We start from the raw sequence: 22,425 nt of genomic DNA, 5'->3' as shown, positions 1-22,425 counted from the left end.
CTAAAAGATGATGCTGTGAAAGTGTTGCACTCAATATATCAGCAAATTGGAAAGCTCAGTGGCCACAGGACTGGAAAAGGTCAGTTTTCATTCCAATCCCAAAGAAAGGCAATGCCAAAGAATGCTCAAACTGCTGCACAATTGCACTCATCTCACATGTTAGTAAGGTAATGCTCAAAATCCTCCAAGCCAGGCTTTAGCAATACGTGAACCGTGAACTTTCAGATGTTCAAGCTGGTTTTAGAAAAGGCAGAAGAACCAGAGATCAAATTGCCAACATTAGCTGGATCACTGAAAAAGCAAGAGAGTTCCACAAAAACATCTATTTCTGCTTTATTTACTATGCCAAAGCCTTTGACTGTGTGGATCACAATAAACTGTGGAAAATTCTGAAAGAGATGGGAATACCAGACCACCTGACCTGCCTCTTGAGAAACCTGTATGCAGGTCAGGAAGCAACAGTCAGAATTGGACATGGAACAACAGACTGGTTCCAAATAGGAAAAGGAGTACGTCAAGGCTATATATTGTCACCCTACTTATTTAATTTATATGTACACATCATGAGAAATGCTAGACTGGATGAAGCTGGAATCAAGACTGCTGGGAAAAATATCAATAACCTCAGATATGCAGATGACACCACCCTTATGGCAGAAAGCGAAGAAGAACTAAAGAGCCTCTTGATGAAGGTAAAAGAGGAGAGTGAAAAAGTTGGCGTAAAGCTCAACATTCAGAAAACTAACATCATGGCATCCGGCCCCATCATTTCATGACAAATAGATGGGGAAACAGTGGCTGACTTTATTTTTGGGGGCTCCAAAATTACTGAAGATGGAGACTGGCAGCCATGAGATTAAAAAATGCTTACTCCTTGGAAGGAAAGTTATGACCAACCTAGACAGCATATTAAAAAGCAGAGACATTACTTTGCCAACAAAGGTCCATCTAGTCAAGGCTATGGTTTTTCCAGTAGTCATGTATGGATGTGAGAGTTGGACTATAAAGAAAGCTGAGCACAGAAGAGTTGATGTTTTTGAACTGTGGTGTTGGAGAAGACTCTTGAGAGTCCCTTGGACTTCAAGGAGATCCAACCAGTCCATCCTAAAGGAAATCAGTCCTGGATGTTCACTGGAATAACTGATGTTGAAGCTGAAACTCCAATATTTTGGCCACCTGATGCGAAGAGCTGACTCATTTGAAAAGACCCTGATGCTGGGAGGGGGCAGGAGGAGAAGGGGACAAAGAGGATGAGACGGTTGGATGGCATCACTGACTCAATGGACATGAGTTTGCGTAAAGTCCAGGAGTTGGTGATGGACAGGGAGGCCTGGCGTGCTGAAGTTCACGGGGTCGCAAAGAGTCGGACACGACTGAGCGACTGAACTGAACTGAAAACCACTGTAGATGGTGACTGCAGCCAGGAAATTAAAAGACACTTGCTCCTTGGAAGGAAAGCTATGACAAATCTAGACAACATATTAAAAAGCAGAGACATTACTTTGCTGACAAAGGTCCGTATAGTCAAAGCTATGGTTTTTCCAGTAGTCATGCATGGGACTTGGCTTTTTCAGTAGTCATGTGAGAGTTGGACAATAAAGAATTGATGCTTTTCAACTGTGGTGTTGGAGAAAACTCTTGAGAGTTCCTTGGACAGCAAGGAGATCAAAGAAGTCAATCCTAAAGAAAATTAGTCCTGAATATTCATATTTCCTGGAGACTCCCATAGAGGGAGGAGCCTGGTAGGCTACCATTCATGGGGTCGCAAAGAGTCGGACACGACTGAGCGACTTCACTTTATTCATATGAAGGGCTGATGCTGAAGCTCAAACTCCAATACTTTAGCCACCAAATGCAAAGAACTGACTCGTTGGAAAACAGCCTGATGCTGGGAAAGATTGAAGGGAGGAGGAGGAGGAGACAACAGAAGATGAGATGGTTGGATGGCATCACCGACCGGATGGACATGAATTTGAGCAAGCTCCGGGAAATGGTTAAGGACAGGGAAGCCTGGTGTGCTGCAGCCCATAGGGTTGCAAAGAGTCGGACATAATTGAGCAAACTGAACTGAACCGAAAACTATTAGAAACTAAACAAAATGCTTCACCAGAAACAAAAAAATAACTTCAGGGAAAGGAGTTACAATATAAGAAAGTTTCCACTTAGACATTAATTTTTTTAAAAATTAAGGACCATTTCTTTTAATTATTTACTTACAGATCTCAAGATAGCATTCTATAACTGATAGCTACTAATGAAAGCATTTGATTTGACAAACCTTGCAGAGTACAGAATACCATGAAAATTAGACTTTACCAAAAAATGGGGAAAATCTAAAATACTCCACATATGTTCCCAACTTTATTTTTTCATATTTTTAAAACTCAGTAAGAAGTCTAAAATAACAGTAGTGGCAAGCTATTAAATTATTTAATAAAAGTAATCTCAGAGTGGAAAATAACCAAGGATTAAGAGGTGATTTAAGTCTGCCATCAGCAAACCCTCTGTAACTGGTCAGATAGAGAATAGTTTAGGCTTTGCTACTGTTACCACCACTCAGCTCCAGCACTGTTCTGGGAAAGCAGTTACAGAAGATAGGTAAACAAACTGACGAGCTGTGTTCTAATAAAACTTTTACTTACAAAAAAAGCAGTGAGCCAAACTTGGCTTGCAGGCTATAGTTCGCTAACCACTAATTTATTAAGCAGAACTTCTCCTAATGTTAATATTTAACTATGAAATTCATGCATTCATTAAATCAACACTGTAGTGCCCATATAGGATAAGCAAAAGGAATAGTAAATATTTTTTCAATGAAATAAATCCTACTATTTTATTTTTACCCATGTCAGTAATTTTAGGAAATTTTATTTCCATTATCTTCAAACCTCACAACCACCTAAAAGATGTTTATTACCATTTTCACCGTAGCTAAAAAAAATTCTACTGAATAAACAGGTAAACAATCTAAAGGTTACAGCATGATTTTGTAGAAGAGCCAGGAACTGCACCCCCATGTATCTGACTCCAAAGATTGCATCTGTGTGGAGGAATGGCTATTTTCAGTGACTTTCCACTGGAGGTGGCAGGTATAATTCTTGCCCCTAGGGGTTTTGGATCTCATGGGCACATTTTCTGATCCATGGTATCAGGTGTTTTTACCATCACTCCTGCTGCACCTTCACATCTGACTCAAGTACATTTATTGGCATTAATATACAGAAACTCAGATTTAGATGTTCAAACAAGGTATGAGACATATACAAGTTATTAACAGAATCACTAGATTACCTATCCAATATGCTGGCTAGTGAAGTAAAAACAATATGACAAACTCTGATAAAATTTTGGAAAATGAAAGGAAAAACCTTAAAAATTATGTTTTAGTTATTATTACTTACCAATAACAATGCCACCAATGGCTCCAGCATTCTGTATGTTGCGTGCCTTTTCTGCAAACATGCACTGCCCTCTTTGTATCAAAGCAATTTTTCCCATCACTGCTTCAGGGTTAGTAAGTTCTGAACAACCATTGTATGGTTTACTGCTTGCAACAAATCCTCTTGTCTGTCAGAAATAAAAAGTTACTTGAACAACTTATCTTCTCAAATCACTACCATGTCATTAAAATTCAATATCTAAAGCCTTAAGATCTTTCTTTTCTAACGATAACACATCCAATACACATTTAGCATAAATTTCTGCTTTCAACATTTTGCATATCGTAGTCCCCGACCAATATTTCTACTGTACTTTGCAGTTTATAAAAGCATTTTTACATAAATTACTAAACCTGATCTTTATAATGGCTCTGAGTTAAATATAGATAACATATACATTTTACATATGGTGAACTGAGATTCAGCTTTCATAATTTGCTCAAGGTCACGATGTTAGAAAGTGGTAAAGTTGGAGCCTGTTGGCAGACTCACTATATACCCAAACCCATACTTCAACAGCTGAGAACCATTTTTAAACCATCACTGGTAACCAGGAAAATTTTTGAAAGAGGGGAAAAAAATGGATTTAGTGTACATAAATCTGCAAGCAATTCTTCTTCCTAGAAAAATTAAATCCACCAGAGAACTGATTTTAAAGATGTGAGTGTAAAGATGTTTTAAGATCCTTCTTGCTCTTAGAATGTAAACTTCATGAGTGCGTGAACCTTCACTGGTTTTTATAAACATGACATACAGTAAAAATCTAAAATAGTGCCTAGAGTAAGAGTTGTTGAACAAGTCAATCAATTATAAACCTACATAACTTTAAAGTATACACTAGAAAAAGTTTAAATTAGTGGTAACAGAGTTCAAAGACCGGTTTTAGACGATCAGGATACTTGGGTTCCAGTCTAGCAGCTCGCTAGCTTCGCTCCCAGTCAGTCAGACAGCTGCACTCATGAGCTCCGCTCCGCACGTAGAGTAAACTATCAGGGCAAGCTAGCTTAGTGGCCTTCCAAATTGGCTCAGTGGGGCCTCAGCAGCTGAGGCTCTTCACAGCCACTTGTCCAGAGCACTTTCGCTTTAGCTGTTCTCTACATCAAGCCTCTGAGTTAGATTTTTGTTCAAAGAAAGGTTTTAGTAGTTTAAAAGCTTGAAAACCATTTTTAGATAAGCTAAAGGCTTTGAATTAAGAGAACAGTATCTGAACAACATTTTAAGTAAAATTCTATAGACATATTGCAAACATACATTATGACTCAATATTTTCAAGATATGCTTTTAAATTTAATCTCTTTTAATCTAGGAGACTAAATATTTAGGTGTTTTAAGTAAGTTAAAAGTACTAAAATAGAAAAGAGATTAAAAAATTAACAACACTTAAGTACTATCCAAGTTCAACCTCAACAATATTAAAAGTGCACACACCTCTTTATGTTTAGACAGGTCTGGCCCAAACTGTGCTGGACCAGCAGTTAATACTACCCGGCCAAAAAATGGGTGGGAAATAATCTGTACAGCTCGTGGAGGGAGCTGCTGTTCTTTTTGTTGTTGACTTGACAATTCAATCATCTCCTGCATAAACCTCAATCCATCTTCTGCATCAATCGAACTAGCAGCCTAGGAAAGAAATAAGATTAATTTTATCCTTTCTGGAAACTTTCAACTTTTTTATTTCTTAAATACTTCTGCAAATTTACTCCAAAATTTCTCCTTTCAGCTTTGGTCTCTACCAAATACTTATGGCCTATTTCTTCTCATAAATATTGCTTCTGGAAATATTTTCTGAATATAACATCTGAAATTTTTATTAATGTCTCTTTCACTGTTCTATAAACCACTTTTGATACAAACTGAGAACTGGACTTCCAACCAAAGGCTCAAATGCTCACTTTGCCTGTTTTCTCCCCTGGCTGCCCTTTTAAGAAATAAACCTCATACCTGACTTATACTCCCCTTCTTTGAAAGTATGAACCAACAACCAGATTATATTCAAGGCATAAGTATCAGTCACCTATTACATCCTAGACCTTGACTAGGCACTGGGGATATAGTCTTTTACTTTAAAAAGTTTATATCTAGAGAAGAGATGTAAAATTAGCTACAATAAAATTTCTCAAGAGGGAAAGTAGACTAGGAACATAGACAAGGGAATGAATGACTGATTTTGTCAGTGTGTATCTGGGAAGTATTTGGAATGACTCAAATTGCATCTTAACAGAGGAAAAGTTGAAGAGTGCCTGACTATAGTAGGAAAAAGATGAATTTCTAACACTTTACAGAAAAAGTCAATGGAACTTGATAGGAGATAGAGGAGAACAGAGAAGAGCTGGCAGACAGAAATTCAAGCCTATCTGAGATTTCTAGTTTTGGTGACTTAGAAAATAACGTCAGGGCTGACTAAGATAGAGAACAAAAATGAAGAGAGAGACAGACTGTGGTGGAAGCAGGGAGAGAGAATTAACTCAGGTTTGGTCAGACTGAGATCTGAGATGCAAAAATGCATGACAGGTAGATTAAAGCTGGGTTTAAGAAGTAAAGTTCACAATCAGGATTACATACAGATGACCCACTGGAGAAAGAAGTAGCAGCCCACTCTAGTATTCGTGCCTGAGAAATCCCACGGACAGAGGAGCCTGGCGGGCTACAGTCCACGGGGTTGCAAAGAGTTGGACACGACTGAGCACGCACGCATACACATGTATCTAAGAAATCACATGTACAAAGATGATGGTGGAGCTTGCAGAAATAGATACTACTGAAGAAGAGTACAGAAAGAAAAAAAATATGGTGCAGATTCTTTGATAGTACCTACACTGAGAGGCTGTGCCAAGAAAGCAGAGTTGCAAAGGAATCTACAAAATACTGAACAGAGTATTTGCAAAGATGTTGGGATACCCTGGAAGACAAGAAATGGGTATGTTCTAAAAAGAGACCAGTCAATAGTTACAAAAAAGTTCAATCATATGAGGATGAAGGGGCCACTAGCTGGCAACTACGTCACTGGTGACCCAGGTGAAAGCAGTGTCATTAGAGATGTCATTCCCTCTGCTGGGACGAGTGAAACACAAGGAAGCAGACAGAAGATTCTTTAAGGAAGGACGGATGTGGCAAGAATAGAGATGAGAGAGAAACCCAAGGGGAAGATGAGGTAGTGAGAAGGTTGAATTAGAGATTAAGGGATATCTGAATATGATTCTACTTCGTTGAAATTATTTCTCAAATTGTACTTCTCTCAGAATTAAGGTAGGAATAAGGTGGACAATTTAAAGATCTCAGGTTATGAAAACTTTTAAATCAAAAATCTACAAAAATTTCCCAAAGACACATGTTATGTTGCCTAGGCACAGATAAATAAATGCAAATTTTGATTAATGAATGAAATATTTAATACTCCTTGGAAACTAAAACAGTGTAAAATAGAGATATAAATATTAAAACTAATTATTAGCTTTTAAGACTATGTTCTAAATAGTGGAAAGACAAGAGAATGAGAAACAGAAAACTTAGATTTGAGTCAGTGTTTGACCTTATCAACACAGGCAAACCAGCAATCTATTTGTGATTTAACTGATCTATACTATAAATCAGGTTGAATTAAGATGGCTTTCCAAGATACTTCCAAGTACTAAAATTCTGATCCTCTTACTTTAAACCATACATTTGAGGTTTTTAAAAAGCCAAGTGTCATTATATTATTAAAGCTAATGAGACCAAACAGGATAGAGACCATAGCTAATTAGTGCAGCAATGTCTTACTTGGATTGCATGTTGAACCAACTGGACTCTCCCATCTTTGAGGTGAATCAAACTCACCCCCATCTTCTTCAAGATTTCTAAATGCTCAGGGTTAGTGGCCATGAAATCTCTGGCTCTCAGAGGGGGTTTAGCTCCACTCCTCAAACTCTCCTCTCTGCTAAAAGTAATTATAGGCAAGGCTTAAAAAACTACAAATCAGAATTGGGAAAAAACATAAAGCAAAATAAAAATAATGTTAGATATTTGCAGAATTGCTAGTTTTAAACTAGTGAAAAATGGAATAGAAACTGTTATTTACCTACATACAACATAGGTTTTTAGTAAGTGTTATAGCTTTCAAATATATTTTACAGTTATACAGTTATCAAAAGCTTGTATATTATCTGTAAGGCAGTATTAACAGCATTATAACCATCTGAAGGTACAGGACAGCTTGGCTTGGGGATTTATTACTATTTATTTCTCCCTCAAAAAAAATCCAGACATTTCTCTCAATATTTGAAAAGCAGAACAATGATTATATCACTGAATAACATTCCCTTAAATTTTCTTTTAATTTTCTAGTGATAGCTTTTCTAATTAACTATTTAGACAAAAATGAACTCATTAAGGTAAAAATTTTTATTCAGCAACCAAGAATAAGTATCTCATCAAAAAATCAAATCAAAACACTGCTATTTTTCTTATAGAGAAACTACAGATAAAAGGAAAAATATTTTCTACATAAACAAGATGTGGAAATATTTGATGAAACTATCCTGTGTAAAAATGTGCTGTGGAAGTTACAAACTATTATATGCTGCCAAAATTACTTGGTTCATTAATCAAAAGATATACAGAAATTTCCATAATAATAAAGATATTATTGCTGAATAAACTTTGCTATCTAACTTTATTCACCAATAATTTTAATTTTAATCCATTAACATACATACCTTCTCAATATTTTGGTTCTAAGTGAATGTATTCTTGGCTACTCCTTACATTCTATATCATTTACTGAGAATTAATTTTGGTACTAATAAATATAAAATAAGACATCTTACACTCTGATGATGCCTCTAGGACAGCTCTTGTCCACCACATTTTTCAAGGGTTCACGGATGCTCTGGGCATATAGTGGATCGTTAGGGAAGAGGATCTGAGTGTTTGGACAAGTCCAGTCAAAGTTACTGTCATCCAGTTCTGTATATTCTGAAGTCTAAAAAGAGAAAAGAATGTTATGTAAGTACAAATAATTATTTTACTTAATATTATACTTTGTGCAAAGGAATAAGTGGAATGTAAGTATACACAGGACACAATGTAAGAAAACGTCAAAGGTATTCTTCAACCACACTATATTTATTGAATTGTGGTCATGGATTACTTTTCACTTAGAAAAACAAAACAAACAGATAGGAGTAAAAAATAACAAGATATTTAATTCAAAAAGATAACCTACTGTGTTCTTCTTAGAGACTCTTTGATTTGTAGTGGAGAGCCAAAGAGGTAACAGATGAGCTTCTGTTGTAAAAATGTAATCTTCTATGTCAAAAATAATGTCTTCTTTATCCGCAAATAACAGGTAAAGATACTTAAACATTTCCGCCAAGAAGAAGGAATCCATTCTAAAATAAAAGGTTACAGACAAATCTAAGTACGTAAAAATATCCAAATGCCAGCTATCTGAAAGCTGCAGAATCAAGGTCAACAAGCGTGTCTACACCAGCACAGACGTCCAAAGAACTACAGAACGTATCTACTCCCCAGTGGTAACGGCCTGGACTCCAAGCATGTTCCAAGGAAGTAAAAAAGACCAGGGGCTGCCTACCACACAAGCACACTAAATCTTCTCAAAAATGCAGACAATATTTTCCTATGGGCCTCCTGAGAAAAGAGTTCGGCATTTCTTCTACAGAGAACCAACATCAGGGAGGTAATGCAGATGAACACTACTACTGAGAACCTTACAGGAATCTTCAATTAACCTTCATTGAACTGGATAAAGTAATACAATTCTGAGCAGCTCATTACACAGCCATTTAAGTGATAAACAAGAAGGCTTTAAAAGTAATCATTTATGAAGTTACATGAAAAAAGTACAACGCAAAATCATATGGACTATGATCATAACCTTGTACATACTGAAATAGTTCTCAAGAAGGGAATATGAATAAAGGAAATTAAAAACATGTGACTTTACAAATGATTTAAAGTTATGTTTTTTTTTCCTTTTATTTTTATTAGTTGGAGGCTAATTACTTTACATCATTACAGTAGTTTTTGTTATACATTGAAATGAATTAGCCATGGATTTACATGTATTCCCCATCCCAGTCCCCCCTCCCACCTCCCTCTCCACCCGATCCCTCTGGGTCTTCCCAGTGCACCAGGCCCGAGCACTTGTCTCATGTACCCAACCTGGGCTGGTGATCTGTTTCACCCTAGATAATATACATGTTTCAATGCTGTTCTAAGTTATAATGTTTTAATAAACATTTTAAAGAAAAGCTTTAGTAAAAAGTGGTAGAAAAAGAGCATGGTTACAGTAACAAGGAATTTAAGTAAATGTGCTACATTCCAAAGCATTTGAGCTTTTAGCAGTTACTAGACAGGCTGCACAGTTTCATAAATCTGGGCAAGCACAATTCCTGGCATACAGTAGGCACTCAATAAATGTTTTCAAATGCAAGTTTAAACAGCATTACAAAAGAATGAAATGGAGAGGAAGCTGGACAGAGCGGTAAGGATCTGAGGCTTTCGGAATAGAAAATACCTTCTAAAGGCTAGCTATGACACCAAGGGGATACTACATAAGGACCATGAGCTCCAGTTTATTCTGAAAGGACATAATATATGCTTATAGTGGTGTAAAAACTAAATGAGATTCTATAATGTCAACTATTTAGCATAGCACTTGGCATGCACATGAGCTCAAAAATAGAACTATCATAATTTTTCCCATACATAAATGATGTTTTATTTTAGAACTCACCTATAATGTTTCAAAACTTTTTTGAACATTTTGGATGTTAATCATTATAGAATAGATAAAATACTTTCCTGTCTACCTGCAATACACTTATGGTAATTTAAGTTTTTCTGGAGGGCTGATAGTTACTTTCATGAGCAAATGCTAGTTTGAGAACTGTAAACTAATGTGCAAGATGTTGATTTTTAAAATTTTTATTTATTTTTTAATTGGCGGGAAATTATAATTATGTGTTGGTTTCTGCCATAAAACAATGTGAATCAGTCATAACTATATATATATATATATATATATATATATATATATCTTCTTTCCATCCCCACCCCCCATCTCATCCCTCTAGGTCATCACAGAGCACAGGGCTAGGCTCCCTAGGTTATTTAGCAACTTCCCACTATCTATTTTACACATGATAGTGTATATATGGCAAGATGTTGATTTTTGGCAAATTCCACAGATGATTATGGAACAGATGATTTGTAAACACTCAGAAAAGAATAGACATGGTAAGATCACTATAGTATGAGTTAGGTAAAGCTAGCGAGTTTGAGTATTATATCACATAATCTATTTTGTACTTAAAAACCGTAACTATATACATAAATGCAAACACACAGCCATTAAAATTGTCTCGAAGACTGTTTCTAATACTGCCAACAGTGATAATCTTAGGATGGCAAGTAGGGAAAGTATTGCAGGAAAATTTTCATATTCTTTTTTGTCATTTAAATTCTTTAAGTGATCGTTATTAGAAAGATGCAGATATTTCTACTTTGAAAACTGGGAGGGAGGGCAGGGAGGGGAGACATAGGTGAGCTAGACAATAAGGTAGATCTGTAGGGGAATAAGCAACCAAATGCAGAGTATTAGATGGAAATTTTTATAGCAAAGTTATCTAAACCCAAAATCACTGAAAACAGTTGTTTAGCTAATATATTTTTAGATGACTGAGATGATAGTTAAGCCTTCTTTTTGGTCTAGATACACACACAAAAAAAACCCAACAAAAAGAAATTTTGCTGGAATAAGTATTAAGTCCCAAGTTTACACTTCAAAAAAAAAAAAAAAAAGTCAGCTTAAGAGCAGAATAGAGAACACCCATTTGTCAGCAAGTCATTGTTAAGTATCTGAGGTCAACTAGTCACAAGTTCACTGTGTGTTGAACATAACAAAGCTGCTGAGAAAACCTAAAGCACATCTAATAACATGGCATGACGAAGATTAGTAGTTCTCAACCTTTTGTTGGACCAAATGCATCCAAGAGATACAATGCTACCATAAGGAAAAGTGGACAGAGGAAGCAAGCCCATCAGCCCCTCAGAAAATGACCCATCCTGTGGCTGAGCCCAGATGGTAATAGTGCTGCGGGGCCAAGCACACCTCAAGTACCGTTCCTTCTGGACATGACATTTTAAGAGACACTCTATATATTGGAATACAGTCAGAATGGGACAAAGGCAACAATAAGAGATCCAGAAATGTAAGGAATATTCAGCAGGAGGAAAAAAAGGATGCTAAATTTAGAAAAAATGGAACTCTCCAGGCATAGTAAATCATGTTTTCCCCTCTGTAATTCCTCCACCTGCTACTTTTCTTTCTACTCTAGCACACATCAGGCTTCCTGGGGCTCACCAGTAAAGAATCTGCCTGCAACACAGGAGACTTGCAGGAGATGTGGGTTTGATCTCTGGGCCAGGAAGATTCCCTGGAGGAGGAAATGGCAACCCCCACTTCAGTATTGTTGCCTGTGAAACCCTATGGAGAGGAGCCTGGTAGGCTACATAGGCTCACATAAAGCTGGACAGAACTGAGTGACTTGTGATTCTTTTATACCCACCTTCCTCACTTACTACAAGTCACAGGAGGGCAGGGACTAATTCTAATTGATCTTTTCATCTTCTTACCTAAGAGTAGCATCTGGTATACAGTAGACAGTTAATTACTGTTCCTTCAATGAGTTGCCAGCATAGCATATAGTCAAAAGCCTATCTGCCTTGATTAGCATTAATCTAACTAATTCTGTGACCTCGGACAAGTTCCCTAATCTCTCTGTGCCTTGGTTTCTTCATCTGTAAAATGAAGATCATAACAGAAATTATACTTCAGAGGGCTGTTGTAAGGATCAAAGGAATTAAACATAGAAAGTGTTTAATTAGAAGAGTGCGTGGAATGTAGGAAGCAGCCAATAAATGTTACAGATAAATACACGAGCCATCTGCTTTCATTTCTTGCTGTTTTCTGTATGCCTGATTCCAGAAACCTATCCATTTCTTATCAGTTGTAGTCAAGGAAGAAGCTCTCAAGTCTAATCAACTATTACCTGAATGCTCTGAGAGAAGGACTGAGGGACAGCTCTGTGAGTGTTGTGTTTTCCCTGTCCCTAGTTCCTCTGCGGGAAACTCCTTTTACCACTTTCCTTTTTCTAGTCCTGATCCTTCAGGACACAAGATGCTCTAGAAACCTTTAAGTGAATATCACATCCCACTCTGCATTTCACATCCCTTTAATATGATCCACAGCACGAATACAATACTTTAAAGCCTGTTTATCTGCCTACCCCAGGAATTCAAAGATAGAAAGGACATGTCTTTATATCTGTAATCTTCAAAAACTAGTATAACTCTGGCACATAAGACATTTTAGTAAATATTTGTGGAATGAACATTTGCTAACCAAATGAACAAATTTTAATGTTCATTTAGACATGTGTTGCTATGTTCTGAACAGTTAAAACAGCCAAATCGAATGATCCTGGAACAACTGGAATTTTACTGACTTTCACATTAACCAAAGCATGCTTTTTGTATCTTGAATGCTCCATGTCATCTACATCTATCCAGTATCCAATAAAATATAACCTGCCAACAATCCTCCATAGCCCTCCAAATCAATAACAGAATAAGAATATACACAGTAACCACCACACTGCTTTTGACTGAACAGGAATCATTATCCAGATCATTTATCATCACCTTGATGATTTCTAACATTTTACATAGCAGAAAAAACTAGTAACAAAGAAGAAAATACCAACTTTCCTAATACTCCAAAGCCCAAGCTTCTGATGTTTAACAATCATTTATTCATCTATTTAAAAATCATTTGAGCACTTACTATATGCCAGTCACTATGGCAAAAATACAAACTTTCAAACAATTTAAAATAAGCCTATTTAAGAGTTAAAAAAAAAAAAAGCACAATGAACTAAGATTTACATCTTCAAATACCCTTGTAAAAGCATTTAGCATATCTGAAAGCTGACTAAGAATCGTATTTTGTGTTGTTTCAGAGTTACCCTGAGGAAAACGGAGGTTAGGAATTGTTTTACCTGTCCTCATGACTTCCAGTACGAACATCCTTCATGGCAGCAAATCCGCAAGGCACTCTAGCATATTTATTTAAATTTTCAATAAGTGTTTTCCCTACTTCAAGGTAGTAAGGATCTCCTGTAGCCTATTAAAAAGGAGAATATATGTATACATATACATAGCTTATATAGTACCATAAAACCATTCATTTATCAAATATTTATTGAGCACCTACAGGGTGCCAGGCATTGTATCAGGCACTGGAACACATGTTACATGGAACCTAGTTCTGCAAACACACCATGAATCTGCTTTATGAATTTCTTAAATACGCAACTGGAAAGCAGCACAACTGTACATCTTAAGCTTTAAATGAAATTTCTGATGCCCAGAAGGGATGCCTGGCTGAAAAAAGGCAAGAGACATGCTTTAGAAAGCAGCTCTAGAATATAAAATTTCTCTTTAATGCAACGCTTAACAAATGTTTTGAAAAGGCATAAAGCTTAGATGTCAATTCTTGCATCTTTCAATACTCTATGAACTAGATGAATTAAGAATCATGATATATGCAACCATTATAACATTAAACAAGGACTTTGAAAACCCAATATTAATTATTATAAGATAATGAGTTATCCAACAGAGAATGAAGGCTAAATAGCAAAAAGAGAGTTAAATTAGCTTACTTTATACAAGAAGTAGGTACTTTCTGCAAATTCTGGCCTTAAAGGATGTTGAGCCCAATGTACCCTGAAATCTGTGGTAAATGCCTAGATAAAACAACATACAAATATTCATAAAAGTGTGATTTAAAAAAATAGTTCTGTAATATGTAAATTAGATCACAGACAAGTAAAAATAGTTAAAATATTGATAACAATCTATGAAATGAAAATTTCATTGCTTAAAATCACAATTCACTTTTGTGAGGTTGTTATTTTTATCAATTGAATGGGATTGCTTTTTTAAATGATCACTTTGGCTGTTAGGAAGCTTAGGAAAAATTATGACTCAGTAATGCCACTACACACGTCCTGATGGCCTACATAACTGTGTTTTCTTTCTTTTTTCCTTATTGCCACTTTTTTCTCGTAATTATTAAGTCCCTCACCCTCCTATTTCTATTTTAGCATATGCACTCTTTTTCTTTTTTTTAAATAAGAATCTCAAATCCTCTGTGGCTTGAAACAAATACTTCAGGAAGCCTTCTGTATTGGTGAGATGCTTAGATATCTCACAAAGAGTACAGTCATATACAAATTTGGAAAATTTTTATGGTACATTTCTGGAAAGCCAAAAGGCATGCTATTAAAATCCTGCAGTATCAAGCTAGCAAGAATATTCATTACTAACATATAAAAACCAGGGAGAATAATTTTTAAACAGCATGAAGAGCTAACATTTCCAAATATCCAGGGAGCACATGTGATCAGCAAAGCATATTCAATATATGTAGTTTTCATAAAATACACTTTAGAAAATGAAAAGTACAAAAGTCTTCCTAGCCGGCAGGTATGTGTCAAAGCTAGAATGAGACAACATGCAATGGTATGGATTAGAAAAGGTTGAGAAATACCAATCTGGAATACTTTTTAATATTAAATTAATAAACTGTCAGCATTATCCTAAACTAGACTTCTCTTAATACATAAGGAAAAGGAAAAACATATACTGTGTACACCCAAAATATATTAATTGAATAAACTATTTAACCAGGAAAAATAAAGAAGAACCAATCTTGAAAATGACATTTTCTACCTTTAAATTATTAATCTATAGATTGAAGTAGAATTCCAAAGATGATCTGCTTACCTCTGGTAGAAAATTGTGTTTTTTAATCACCTGATATAACATTTCATGAGTTTCAATAGCAGGTCTAATATCTCCCTTTAAGACCTAAAAACCAACAATAACAACAAAATAACCTAGTAAAGCATGAGTTGATGTTATTTGCAATCATTACATACACAGAAAAATCCAGGTTAACACAAATTTGAGTGTGACTATTTTGATAATTCAATTTTGGAGATCACAAATACACTTAATCATTCTACTTCAGTATTAAGAGAACTATGAGGTTTTGTTGTTTTTTTTTTTACCTGCAAACCTGGAAAAAAGGCAAGCAAAGCATCCATCCAAGTCCGAGCATTCAGCATTGGCTTGTGGATATGAACATCAAGTAGAAGAGGTGGCTGGCTTATGTATCTCATTATGGCATCATAGTGCTAAAAAAGGTCACAATATGTGTTCATGAAAGTCGATGAGAAAAGATGTACTGTTCTAAATACAGCATATCATTAAATAGCACTGTGAAGAAATGAAACCTGAATTTACATATGAATAAATTTACTAAGGAATTGTTACCTAAACTAATGCATCTCATCAGTGCTGTCATTCTTATGGTCCACTACCTCTGTCTTTTATGGTCTTAAAAATTTTTCTCCCCTTCTTTCATCTTCTCCGAGACATTTCTCAGCCTTGACAACAACAGGTTGAGCTGTCAGAGTCAATGAATGAAAACAAACCAACAAAAAAAATAGTATCTGTCCCCATGTACCTCAATAAAATCTTGTTATAATCTAATAAATGATATATGTAATACTGTTTCTAAAAGTATTCAACTGATGACTTATTAGGACTTTTACTAATAAATAATTCTCATTCTCTGGATAAGGAATAGAGGAAAATATCTAAGTTACTTGCCCAAAATCACAAAACCAGTGGTACAACCAGGATTTAAACTCAGACAGGACAGCTCCCATACTTTCAACCACTATATTGCACTATGCCACAATAACGTGAGTAAACCCATGAGAGGGCAAAGATATGGTAAATTATTTTGAAAAGAATGTGGTGACACAGTTGATGAGTTTATTCTAATTAATTTCAGTTTGATTTAATTACAGACAAAGGCAATTCAATTAGGTTCAATAATCTCCTCCTTCACTCCTAAAAATATGCCTATGAGTCTGATCCAGACTTAAAGATGTACAGACCTGCTTTTGAAACAAATACTCACTGGTTTGTTCAAGTCTCTAAAGCCCCAATAACTTGGTGTGGTCAAGGACCAAGTCAAACTTCCTAACTATTCCAAAAAGAATTAGAATACAAAGGAGAAAGCTAACTAGTAACTAATTTCAATAAATTCTCTTTCTTGTATAAAAGATTAGGTAAAACTCGTATCTATATATTTTATTACTTACTGGAAAATCTTGAAAACTTCTGGTGATAGAAGAAAATAAAAACTACTTTGCAAACTAGTTTTTGAAATGTATGTAGCTTTTTACCCTGTCCCTGTCCAAAATCAGAGAATACTGATCAAAAAACTACTATATATTTTTAAATAATTTTTCAAAATATCAAATGACTGAATTTCTATCAAAATCTGGCAAATTATAAATTGGCTCTAAAATTAAGACAAAATTGGAACAACTTACTGTATTAAATCTTTCCAGAAAGCTGTCATCTCCAAGCAAGACATAGGCTTTCAATAGATATTCATAATACGAATCAATCCCTGCTCCAACTCCACTATCTATGGAAAATACATATAAATGTGATTTTTTATTAAACAAGTCTTAAAAATTCTTTACAGAGTATAAGGTACTAACACACTAAGAATGAAAAGTTAGTCTAAATATGAAACTTTCAAAAGTAAAAATTATACATTTATAGAAACATTAACCCTACTATATGACCAATAGGTTCCTTTACTGATAATAGTTTATATGTTTAAAAAAAATTCTTGCTTTGTAAAATTGGCTACAGAAGTCTTATTTAAAAGCCAGAGATACTAGTTTTAAGAATTTTTTTAAAGCTGATTTTCTAATGAGGAACTTCAAAGAGGAAGCACTAGAGGTTATATTATGCAATTATTATGTAATTACTGGATCCTTTATCAGTTAGCCATCAATCTTCAGTTATAACAGATATGAAAACAACACTGCTGCTGTTTAGAGGTGACAGTTCCATTGCTGAAGCTAGCATAACGGCTGGCTTTTTCCTCCAAGATCATCACAGAAGACCAAAGAAAGAAAATAACAAGAAAACTGTATGAACTTGGTGGGGGATGGGGAGGGGAGGGATTTAGTTCTGGAGCCGAAGGCAGCCAAGCATAGCTATAGGAGGATCGAAGAGCAGAAAACCTGCTGGAATTTTGCTCTGGTTTCTCTCCTACCACTGCCTTAAGATAACCATGTCTCCTCCCACCCCTGCTACAACTCAGACATACATTCTAGGCAGCCTCAAGAATAAAATCAGAGCAGCACAGAAGTCCTATGTAAGGAACTGAAATCAAAAAGAGATGGGAACTAATTTTAGATACTCTCTTCCCAACCTTTTCTCCTTCAAACTCTTAAAGCTAATGAATGACAATCTAAGCTACAATTACAACTATAACCTTAGAAATCCCTATATCCAGGGTATACTCCAGGCCAATCAAATCATTATCTCTAGGAGTCCAGGCACTGGTATTTTTAAAAACTTCTTAGAATCCATCCCTATGATAACTGGGGCTGATAGGAATTGGAATCTTTCCCACAAAGTAGGTGACAAGTCAACATGAACTTATAGAACAAAAACATTTAAGATGCATGACTTTTTAAAAATAAGAAAGCACTGGAGTAAGAGTTTATCTGAGGTACAAAATATTACAACAGGCAAACCAAGATTTAAAATTAGTCTAATAAACACATTAAAGAGACAAGAAAGAGATTAGCAATACAAAAGAAGAAATTTTTAACTGAGAAGAAATTATGGAATAAAAACATAAGAAAATTCCATAATGGATAGGATACACAGCATCTACGATGTAGCTGAGGAACAAATCAGCAAACCCAGAAGACTACATGTAATAGCAGGAATTGCAAAAAGAGATAAAAATGAAAGAGATAAAATATCTTAAAAAAAAAAATCAACTTTCAGCAATGAAAAACACAGATTTTAAATTGAAAGGGCCCAAAAGGAGAAATTAAGAAAATTCAACACCTAAAATTATTGCTACATTTTCAGAAACTTTGATATTCTTAATTTTCTGGAGAAAAAGCAGATTACAAATAAGAACATAAAAATCAGAATAACAGGTTTTTAAAAAAGAAATTTGACAAGACAATGGCTCCCCTGGTGGCTCAGGGAACCCGCTTGCCAATGCAGGAGGCACACATTTGATCCCTAGGTCAAGAAAATCCACTGAAGAAGGAAATGGCAACCCACTCCAGTATTCTTGCCTGGGAAATCCTTTGGACAGAGCAGCCTGGTAGGCTACAGTCCAGGGGGTTGAAAAAGAGCTGGACAAGACATAGTGACTAAACAACAAGACGACAACAGAGTTGTATTTTCAAAGATTTGAAAAGAAAGAACTTGAACAGAAGATTATTTACAGCCAAACTTTCTCAAATATGAAAGCATAATAAAATTATTGTTGGGCATCTACGGCCTCAGAAGCTATTAAAAGCTACTGAAAATTGGTTGGGATAAATATTTATACAAGAAGAAAGGCAAAAAAAAAAAAAAAAAGGCAAAACTAAGAGATATTGCAAGAAATATACAAAGTACAGGTGACAAAATACCTCTTTAGAGTTGAATACTTATAATGAAAGAGGGAGGAGGGGCAGCACTAAGATCAAAAGAAAAAAGAGAAAACGTTCATAACCAAAAAGAACTAAATATCTACAGGATACTAACAGTGGATGAGGGTTGGAACAGAGGGGGAGAAAATGGCAGAGCAGGCTGAAGCTCATGTCTCACTAGAAGGTAAATATAGGTTTCAATTAAAAACAAATGGATTAAAAGGAAACAGAAAAGGTGAGACACACTGAAATAATAATTAAGATAGTATAAATAAATCCAATATATTAAAAATGCCAAAGTCACTAATTAAAAGACAAAGACTGACAAAAGGATTTTTTAAATCTATAAATTTTACAGGAAAGAGCATGAGCATCTGCAAAGATTGAAAGTAAAAGAGCAGAAAAAGACCTATCAAGGAAATACTAAGCAAAATAAAGCTGACTTAGCTGTATTACTAACAGACTAAACAGACTTTAACAGAGTATTATTAGAGATGATAACTACATAATGATGACACGTTCAACTATGAAGAGATAGCAATTTTAAATTAACGCAGCCAACAAAATATATAAAGCAAAAATACAACTACAGGGAGATACTAATAGGTGCACAATCACTGTCAGAAATTTTATCAACCTTCCTTAATACACCAAGCAAAAAAAAATTAGCAAGGAACTGCACAACATTATTCACTGAGAAATTGACACATATAGAACTCTATATCCAACAATTAGAAAATAAACATTTTTTTTCTTAAGCACAAGTGAAAGTTGACCATGTTCTAGGCCAAAAGAAAACCTTAATAAATTTCGAAGGATAGGTACCACACCGGAGAAGGCGATGGCAACCCACTCCAGTACTCTTGCCTGGAAAATCCCATGGACAGAGGGGCCTGGTAGGCTGCAGTCCATGGGGTCGCGAAGAGTCGGACACGACTGAACGACTTCACTTTCACTTTTCACTTTCATGCATTGGAGAAGGAAATGGCAACCCACTCCAGTGTTCTTGCCTGGAGAATCCCAGGGATGCGGGAGCCTGCTGGGCTGCCATCTATGGGGTCGCACAGAGTCAGACACGACTGAAGCAACTTAGCAGCAGCAGGTACCACACAGATCATAAGTATCATATAAGTATCAATATTCACTGATGAACATAGATGCAAAAATCCTTAACAAAATTCTAGCAAACAGAATCCAACAACATATTAAAAAAATCATACATCATGACCAAGTGGGCTTTATCCCAGGAATGCAAGGATTCTTTAATATCCACAAATCAATCAATGTAATACACCACATTAACAAATTGAAAGATAAAAACCATATGATTATCTCAATAAATGCAGAAAAAGCCTTTGACAAAATTCAACATCCATTTATGATTAAAACTCTCCAGAAAGCAGGAATAGAAGGAACATACCTCAACATAATAAAAGCTATTTATGACAAACCCACAGCAAGCATCACCCTCAATGGTGAAAAATTGAAAGCATTTCCCCTGAAATCAGGAACAAGACAAGGGTGCCCACTCTCACCACTACTATTCAACATAGTTTTGGAAGTTTTGGCCACAGCAATCAGGGCAGAAAAAGAAGTAAAAGGAATCCAGATAGGAAAAGAAGAAGTGAAACTCTCTGTTTGCAGATGACATGATCCTCTACATAGAAAACCCTAAAGACTCTACCAGAAAATTACTAGAGCTAATCAATGAATACAGTAAAGTTGCAGGATATAAAATTAACACACAGAAATCTCTTGCATTCCTATACACTAACAATGAGAAAACAGAAAGAGAAATTAAGGAAACGATACCATTCACCATTGCAACAAAAAGAATAAAATACTTAGGAGTATATCTACCTAAAGAAACAAAAGACCTATGCATAGAAAACTATAAAACACTGATGAAAGAAATCAAAGAGGACACAAACAGATGGAGAAATATACCGTGTTCATGGATTGGAAGAATCAATATTGTCAAAATGGCTATACTACCCAAAGTAATCTATAGATTCAATGCAATCCCTATCAAACTACCAATGGTATTTTTCACAGAACTAGAACAAATAATTTCACAATTTGTATGGAAATACAAAAAACCTCAAATAGCCAAAGTAATCCTGAGAAAGAAGAATGGAACTGGAGGAATCAATCTGCCTGACTTCAGACTCTACTACAAAGCCACAGTCATCAAGACAGTATGGTACTGGCACAAAGACAGAAATATAGATCAATGGAACAGAATAGAAAGCCCAGAGATAAATCCACGAACCTGTGGTCACCTTATCTTCGACAAAGGAGGCAAGGATATACAATGGAAAAAAGATAACCTCTTTAACAAGTGGTGCTGGGAAAACTGGTCAACCACCTGTAAAAGAATGAAACTAGAACACTTTCTAACACCATACACAAAAATAAACTCAAAATGGATTAAAGATCTAAATGTAAGACCAGAAACTATCAAACTCCTAGAGGAGAACATAGGCAAAACACTCTCCGACATAAATCACAGCAGGATCCTCTATGACCCACATCCCAGAATTTTAGAAATAAAAGCAAAAATAAACAAATGGGACCTAATGAAACTTAAAAGCTTTTGCACAACAAAGGAAACTATAAGCAAGGTGAAAAGACAGCCCTCAGATTGGGAGAAAATAATAGCAAACAAAGCAACAGACAAAGGATTAATCTCAAAAATATACAAGCAACTCCTGCAGCTCAATTCCAGAAAAATAAATGATCCAATCAAAAAATGGGCCAAAGAACTCAACAGACATTTCTCCAAGGAAGACATACAGATGGCAAAAAAACACATGAAAAGATGCTCAACATTACTCATTATCAGAGAAATGCAAATCAAAACCACAATGAGGTACCATTACACGCCAGTCAGGATGGCTGCTATCCAAAAGTCTACAAGCAATAAATGCTGGAGAGGGTGTGGAGAAAAGGGAACCCTCTTACATTGTTGGTGGGAATGCAAATTAGTACAGCCACTATGGAAAACAGTGTGGAGATTTCTTAAAAAGCTGGAAATGGAACTGCCATATGACCCAGCAATCCCACTTCTGGGCATACACACCATGGAAACCAGATCTGAAAGAGACACGTGCACCCCAATGTTCATCACATCACTGTTTATAATAGCCAGGACATGGAAGCAACCCAGATGCCCATCAGCAGACAAATGGATGAGGAAGCTGTGGTACATATACACCATGGAATATTACTCAGCCATTAAAAAGAATTCATTTGAATCAGTTCTAATGAGATGGATGAAACTGGAGCCCATTATACAGAGCGAAGTAAGCCAGAAAGATAAAGACCATTACAGTATACTAACACATATATATGGAATTTAGAAAGATGGTAACGAT

The 22,425-nt window shown here is 35.6% G+C and overlaps 1 protein-coding gene across 7 annotated transcripts in view; it reads right to left on the bottom strand.

Moving 5' to 3' along the window:
* EDEM3 (ER degradation enhancing alpha-mannosidase like protein 3) overlaps positions 1-22,425 on the bottom strand; it is a 76,976-nt gene that overhangs the window by 12,856 nt on the left and 41,695 nt on the right. For 2 of the 7 annotated variants that reach the window (XM_020870568.2, XM_070473942.1), the window contains exons 9-18: positions 16,919-17,016; positions 15,581-15,706; positions 15,294-15,377; positions 14,168-14,251; positions 13,502-13,626; positions 8,644-8,809; positions 8,246-8,400; positions 7,200-7,356; positions 4,869-5,060; positions 3,402-3,567 (exon numbers count right to left, since the gene is read on the bottom strand). In XM_020870568.2, the coding sequence (XP_020726227.2) occupies positions 3,402-3,567; positions 4,869-5,060; positions 7,200-7,356; positions 8,246-8,400; positions 8,644-8,809; positions 13,502-13,626; positions 14,168-14,251; positions 15,294-15,377; positions 15,581-15,706; positions 16,919-17,016 (1,353 nt within the window). The remainder of the gene's footprint in view (positions 1-3,401; positions 3,568-4,868; positions 5,061-7,199; positions 7,357-8,245; positions 8,401-8,643; positions 8,810-13,501; positions 13,627-14,167; positions 14,252-15,293; positions 15,378-15,580; positions 15,707-16,918; positions 17,017-22,425) is intronic. The other 5 variants (XM_070473943.1, XM_070473945.1, XM_020870564.2 and 2 more) reach the window with 3 other exon arrangements.

The sequence above is a fragment of the Odocoileus virginianus genome, chromosome 11 (genome assembly GCF_023699985.2).
Source record: "Odocoileus virginianus isolate 20LAN1187 ecotype Illinois chromosome 11, Ovbor_1.2, whole genome shotgun sequence".
Taxonomy (NCBI): Eukaryota; Metazoa; Chordata; class Mammalia; order Artiodactyla; family Cervidae; genus Odocoileus; species Odocoileus virginianus.
The sequence above is the reverse complement of the archived record's forward strand: the minus strand, read 5'-3'. Positions and strand labels throughout refer to the sequence as shown.